At 46.7% G+C, this 7,472-nt stretch overlaps 1 protein-coding gene across 1 annotated transcript; it reads right to left on the bottom strand.

Annotated features, from left to right (window-relative positions):
• Positions 1–490: 490 nt before the first annotated feature.
• On the bottom strand, positions 491–6,734 carry EIF4A3 (eukaryotic translation initiation factor 4A3; the record flags this gene model as incomplete). The annotated part of the gene is made up of 10 exons (XM_008948694.1): positions 491–683; positions 808–935; positions 1,011–1,118; positions 1,615–1,730; positions 2,233–2,371; positions 3,159–3,300; positions 3,735–3,815; positions 4,569–4,701; positions 5,147–5,209; positions 6,633–6,734. Coding segments are annotated over 10 exons (1,029 nt in total), but the record flags the coding sequence as incomplete, so codon positions are not given.
• Positions 6,735–7,472: the final 738 nt, after the last annotated feature.

Here is a 7,472-nt window from a genome sequence, read left to right as displayed (position 1 = left end):
TCAGAAAGGGGTAGATAGGGCAAGATAAAAGACTCACTCTCTCAGTTACTTCAGGAAATGCAGATTCAAGTGTGTTCCTCCTCCAACTGAAGAGGCACTTGCCTTCTCACACGCATGCTCCAGGGCCTGGGTTCCTTGGGAGGGGAAATACTCCACAGGAGCAGCCAGTGACGTGATCTCTGGCTCCAGGAGGGCATAAACAACAGGAAACTTCTGTCTTTCTTTAACTTAGTATTCTCAGAGCAGGCCAGGAACAGGCCACAGACTTTTCCTGTAGATGGCTGATCCCTACAGCCGAGTTAAGGTAACACAACAGTACACGGGGTACCACGGCACAGTGATAACAGAAGGGTGGGGCAGAGGAAGCCCTCTGTTTTCTGAACCTAGATATACTGCGTCCAGTGTTATTTTGATTGTGCTAGCCAAGGCTGGCAGCACCTCACCATTCCCTGCCTGTTACTATCTGGGGTTGAAGTAATTGAAGCACAGGTTATGGTAAAACTTTTTATTGAAAAACATGGCTGAGAGTAAAGATATTATTTACACAAGTTCCCAAGTGCAGCTCAACTTGGGAACGTATGACCAGGGACATGATAAAAGGATTTGGGTCCAAAACAGAATTACGGGGGGTACCAAACAGCACAACTCCTTGGTAAACACGGACCTTCAGATAAGATCAGCGACTGAAATGAGAAAAAAGGAGAGCACGTAAGTGTGCACCGAGCGTGTGACGAGCCCCAGCACACCTACTGCTGCTTCCAGGCCCCTGCCCAGAGAGAGCTGTGTCTGGAGCTGGCCTGCACTCACCGTTCATGGGCATCTCGTCGATCTGGGTGGAGTAGTACTGCTCGATGTCCCGCAGGATGCGGATGTCGTCGTTCTTCACGAAGTTGATGGCCACACCCTTCCGGCCGTACCTGCCCGACCGCCCGATTCTGCCCGGGCAGAGAGAGAATGCAGCAGCTGGGGGAGGGGCAGCCAGCCAGCCCCCCTGCCACGGCCCAGCTTACCTGTGTATGTAGAGTTCTCTGTTGTTGGGCAAGTCATAGTTAATGATCAGGGACACCTGAGGCACATCCAGGCCTCTAGCCCAAACGTCTGTTGAAATAAGGACCCGGCTGCAAAGAGGAGGGACAGGTATGATGTGGGAGCTAAGAGCTGGGAAGCCATCGTCTCCAGCACAGGGCACCCCTTGCTCTGTGCTCCCCCCTGCCTACAGCACAGCAGCATCCACACTTCTGATGCAAGGAGAGCAGCCCCGTGCAGCACCACCAAACTTCAGTGAAGACAGCTTTGATCCTTCAGAAAGAACATGATGCTCCTAAGAGCTTAAAATACAGAGCCAAACTATTTTTTCCCTTGACTTATTTTGTACATGTCAACTCCCAACCTCTTCACCAAAACAGAAGACTAATTCTATGTCTAGAAGTCTGAGCATCCCTCCTTGTAAAGAGACAATCTCCCAGGACATCAGAGTTCTTCCTAATTTGAGCTGAACAAGGCCTTCACAGAGGAGAGACACTACAGGCTCCTGGGGCCCACTCCCTTCACACACTAGAGGAAATGCTGCTCTGAGGTAGCAACGCTGCAAGCAGCACTGTTTGAGGCACTTACCTTGCACCAGATCTGAACTCTTTCATGATGGACTCTCTCTCTTTCTGAGGCATGTCCCCGTGCATGGACGAAACGGTGAAGTTGGCTTCCCTCATCTTCTCTGTGAGCCAGTCCACCTGTGCACACAGCCAAGCAGCCTGGGTTAGTCTTGGCTCAGGACAGCCCAATGCTCTGGTGGTGCTTGGAGAATGTTGGCAGAGACACAGGCTGGTAAGGACCTAAAGACACCTTAACAAGCATTCTGGAGCTAAAGGAAGGAAATAATCCTTACAAACCATTGGCTACATGGTACAGAGCTCCACAAGCCCTGGAAGGAAAGGAATCAAGGGTGTTTATGCAAAAAGTGGGGGTCTGTTCCCAGGATTATAAGCAATTAGAAGAATAAGCACATTCTTAACTCATCAGTTCTTCTCTAAAAATGCAATTTCTGACACTGGTATCAACTCTGCCTAGAACCAGCTGTTCAAGCCAGGCACACCCCAAAGACAAACATTTAGTCTCTCTTCTTTCTAAACTACTCCCAAACAGGGAAACCACCAGCCCTGTGAAGTAGGTTTGCCCAAGCATCCCACCCAGTCACACACACACAGTAACATGCCCACCCGACGGCTGCTGTACCTTTCTCTTGGTGTTGCAGAAGATGACAGCCTGGGTGATGGTGAGTGTGTCATAGAGATCACACAAGGTGTCAAACTTCCATTCTTCCCTCTCCACAGCCACGAAAAACTGCTTGATCCCTTCGAGGGTCAGCTCATCACTGCAGGGAAGAGGAACAGCTAGACCTTGCACAGCACAAGTAGGTGAATGCAGTTAGAAGGACTGGGTGTGGTTCAGAGGAGACCTCTGCCCTGTATGCTGTCCAAATTTCTCTAGAAAGTCCTTGGAGAAGTCTGCTCTAAGAAAGGACCTGAATGCAGCCCATGCAACAGAGACTAGAACTGGGGCACCCTCTCTGCTAGACAGCTTCCAAGGGAAACGTCTCCACTCTCACTGTTCTTACATTCAAACTTCTTGAGAAGAGAGACTGGAAGAAAGGTAAATGGGGCAGTGCAGGAGATCGGGCAGGAGGGAGTCTCCTCCTGTCAGGCTCCTTGCACTTAATCCTCTTGAGCCCTGCCGAGTTCCAATGCCTGAAGACCTCTGACACCACCAGACACAAGCTACACCTCCAAGGACTCAGACAGCCAGAGGCTTCTCTGACTTGCTATCAAATAGCAGATTAATGGAGGAGGCCTACAGAAATCCTCTGAGAGGGCTGGGTAGGTGTGAAAGCTGGATTTTCAGATGAGACTGCTATACATAGGGAGGATGAAGCAGGGTGGGGCAGGCAGGCTGAGCAGCAGAACTGGACAAAGATAAAGTCAGGGAGACAAATCAGCCTCTGCTAGAGAACAGGACATGAGCGTGTCTACAAACACCTGCACAAACTGCAATAGTGAGGATCGAGAGAGAGACTCTGAACATTTAAATCAGCTAACACTGTGAACTGCCCAGGGCTGGAGCAACTCAACGAGCTCCCTTTCTTGCCAGAGAAACCCACTCACCGTTTCACCAGGATGCGAATGGGGTCTGTCATGAATTTGTTGGTCATCTCCAGAATTTCATGAGGCAAAGTGGCACTGATCAGAACCACCTGCGTAGCTGGAGGCAAGTATCTGTACACATCATAAATCTGTTCCTTAAAACCTGAAAAACAAACCAAGTGGCACATAACAGTAGGCAAATCTTTCTCCTGAACACTGCTCATTTGCAATTTGATCTGGAAAATTGGATCAGTATTGGGCCCAAGCTATGAAAACATTAATGAGTGAATCAGTAACTCAAAGCCAGCCTCACATACTGCTCAGCTCTTCCTCACTCTCCCAAACCCGCCATAACGTGGCTGTGGTACACAGTGAAGTATGAAAAGCAGTGCTCAAAAATTTCCAACTACTGAAAAGGACAACAGAACTAAGTCAGACAAAGCATATTAGGCAGTTTAATCTGTTACAGCCTACAATTAACTATAACTGTCTAACTCTGGCAAAAGCAATTGTTTTTAGAAGCAAGACTACCAGGTGGGACACTGGAATCTCAAAGAGGTGAGAAGAAAGGAACTAGAAAACAGACAAATAATTTACCTTTGTTGAGCATTTCGTCTGCTTCATCCAAAACCAGCATTTTGATGGCACGGGTCCGTAAGCTTCGACGACGAATCATATCTGCAAGATTTCACTTTGTGAGATGGAAAACCTCTGAAAGCACACGAGCCCACACACTGCTTCCAGCCACTGTTGGGGCATTTCAGTGGAAGAGGGGCAGGCACTTCCTCTGTTGCCAACAGATACTACTTTTTTTTTTGCTTGTGGAGACTAGCTGACTAGCTCTGTGTTCTCCCAGTGACACATGATTTTTTTTTTTGCTTGTGGAGACTAGCTCTGTGTTCTCCCAGTGACATGTGCTTGTGTAGGAAAGTGCTGCCTGTTTTTCAGAGATCCAGAAGATGTGAGCTTGAAGGCTAACACTATCACTGTGCTAACTACCACGAAGAGAAAATACAAAAAGCCTCATGAAATGAAACCAGGAAGTACCAGCTGCAGCTACACCTGGTTTAACAGAGAGCACAGGCTAGTACACAAGGCTAACCTTGACATTCAAGTAGACTCAGCTCCTACCTCCTCCAAGACTCTGAAGTATTTCCTGGGACTAATATTTTCTCCTCAAAAAATACTCTTTGTTCCTACGCTACCATGTAAAAAACCACTTGACAATGACAAGCAAAATATAAACAGAGAAACTCCAAATACTATCTTTTCCAGATAATACTACAGCATGTTGTTACCTTCCTATACTTCACATGACGCCATTTCAAATTCATGCTATCTCAAATCTAAGAGCACAGAAGTAGCAGGAGGTTTCCATGGCCCAGCTCGGGTCTGAAGCTGGAGGTGGTGTAGCCTCCCATGTCTCCTTACCAAACACACGGCCTGGAGTGCCAGCAACAACATGCTGCCCGTAATCCAGCTTTCGAATGTCCTCGCCCACGTTGGTCCCTCCGATGCAGGCGTGACACTGGACATTCATGTAGTCTCCCAGAGCAAGGAGACCCTGTGTTGATACAAAGAAACAGCTCAATTAGCTGAGCTCTGATGAAGCTGGTATTTCTGAAGAGATGCAGGTCTGCACAGCCATACAGTGGGTTTTTTTAAAGAGATGTAAGCACAAGCAGACAGATTTTGCAGTGTCCGTTACTCAAACCTCAACAGCTTTTAAACACTGGGAACTCTTCCCCAGGGATATAACTGCTTTAAAAAGTGCTGTCCTTAAAAATTCAGTTAGAAATATGTAAAACCTCAGGCTGCTAACCAACACGGTCAAGTAAGCAATAATGGTTATAATGCAGAGGAGAAAAGAGCCCTTTATCTGAATCTCTTACTCCTTTCAGGAACCAAAGGAAAAGCAGACGCTGTGCTTTGAACTCTGCTAGGGAACGCCTGAGAACCAGCCCTGGGCTTTGGAAGTGCCTCCCAGCCAGCAATCTGAAAGCTCCTACCTTCTGAATCTGCACAGCCAGCTCCCGCGTTGGTGCCAAGATCAAGGCCTGGGTCTCACGAACCTGGCGAAGAGAGGGACCACATGGCAGCTCACCACAGGGCGGGCACCACAGCACAGCAGGCATCGTGGATTGCACAGGACTTGGAATGCCACCTCTCAAGGACAGATCAGGGCATTCTGTGCTAAAGCCCACTGTTTGCAAGGGTCAGTACACCCAGAAAGCTGCCTTACAGAGGACACACAGTTAACAGACTCTTAACTAAGCTACTTTTAACACGACAGCACTCACGCAGCTCTTCGACAGCTCCTATTCCACCCAATTTCTGAAAGCAAGTATAAAAGTCGTGTACTTCTCCTGCTAAACAGAAACTTTAAATCACTTTGATTTTCTATCTTCATTTCAGAGAAAACCCTTGCATTGTACAAGGATTCCAAGATAACGTTTTAAGCATCACAAATGAAAAATACTTTTTGAGCCCTTCACAGAAACGAAGCAAAAAGCTGCCCTTGTCATTTAGAACATAAAAATAGATGTTGCATGTCCCCAGGCAGCAACACATGAACCACAGGATGGTAGGGGTTGGAAGGGACCTCTGGAGACCTTCTGGCTCTCACCCTGGAAGGCTGCTAAAGACCATTTTTCACTGCTCTGGCTGTCTGGCTTGTTCCCCATTGGATGGGATGGCATGAGCACTGCCATCTTGGACCTTGCTCCGAGTCCTTCAGTTTAAAGCCTGCCTCACCAAGTTTGCCAGCCTGCTGCCACAGATTGCCTTGCCTCTTCAAGACAGAATTATTGCATCCCTTCCTAACAGGTCATAGTTACCAAAGAATGTCACAGGAGCACAGAATTGTTTAGGTTGGAAAAGATCTTAAAGATGAAGTCGAAGCATTAATCAACTCTACCAAGTCCACTCCTAAACCATGTTCCTAAGCACCATATTGACTTCTAAACACATGACTTCTAGACACATCTAGGGATGGCGACTGAACCACCTCCCTGGGCAGCCTGTCACACTGCTTGATAACCCTTTCCGTGAAGGAACTGTTCCTAATATCCAACCTAAACCTCTCCTGGTGCAACTTGAGCTCATTCCCTCTTGTCCCACCACATGTTACTTGTAAGAAGATACACACTTGATTCTGTGCAATATGCATCAACTTTTCAGGTTGCTAATGCTGTTAGGACTGTTTAAAGACAATTCTGCCTGCTGAGAGATTAATTTATCTCTCTAATATGTGAGAGAAGTTGGCTATTAAAGCCAACTTTATAATTAGAAGACTTTACCTGAACTTATTTTGCCAGAGTGGGTTTAGTAGCTGAATTGTTTCTGATGAAATTTCTGTCAGAAAGTTGTCTGAGTGTCACTGCTCATAATTAAAAGACTTCAATATAAAGCTTCATTTATTTACTCTAACAAACTTTATGATGACTACTCTAACAATTTTGTTTAAAAAAAAGTCATTTTTAGCTATGAACTTACCTGTATATCCAGGCACTGCAGCACAGAGATGGAGAACGTTGCAGTCTTCCCTGTTCCTGACTGTGACCTGAGAAGCAGATATTTGGTGAACACTCTGGATGTCTTGACAAACAATACAGGCAACTGCAGTATATTCCACCCCTCTGCTCTCTGCCACTTCTTTGTTGCAAAGAAGTCAATACTGTCAACAGTGAATCTGACAAAGTCTTGTTATGATGACACTGTGATCTGCAGACAAGCAGCTTTGAGAACTGCAATATCAACCATGAAGCACTCTGTTGCGAAGTCCCCAGTTCCAGCATGTTTACTCCTCAAGAGACCAGCATTTTAATTTACTGCAACTTGCTGTACAATTCTTTTTCTCCTTTTAAAGTAAATGGTAGATGAGCCAATACAATTTGGAAGGCTAGCAATTCCCGATGGTGACCTGGAGAGGATCTGAAGAACCTGGTCTAGGGAAGGTGTCCCTGCCTATGGAAGAGGGGTTTGAACTACATCATCTTTAAAGTCCCTTCCAACCCAAACCATTCTGTGATTTTTTTTTTTTGTTGTTAGTGGGATATTTATGCTTCTTTGTCTCTAGAAACATAACAAACTTTCTTCTGCTTATTTTTTCCATTGATTGAGACTGCAGTTGTCTGCACTCCCCTGGCTCTGCTCTAAAACATTCCCAGAGTCTCAGAACCCTGCTGACTGAGGACACCCAATACCTGGGCTGCACGTTTATTGTAATGACATCCCCCAACCTAACAAACTTTGCCATTAACAACCGGCGCGATGCGATTTCCCCAAGCCCAGGCCCGCGGCGGACAGACCGCATCCCCCGCCCAAAGGCGGCAA

This window comes from Merops nubicus, unplaced genomic scaffold (genome assembly GCF_000691845.1).
Source record: "Merops nubicus isolate BGI_N331 unplaced genomic scaffold, ASM69184v1 scaffold22421, whole genome shotgun sequence".
NCBI classification, from domain to species: Eukaryota; Metazoa; Chordata; class Aves; order Coraciiformes; family Meropidae; genus Merops; species Merops nubicus.
Note: the sequence above shows the minus strand (reverse complement) of the source record. Positions and strands in the feature narration are given on the sequence as shown.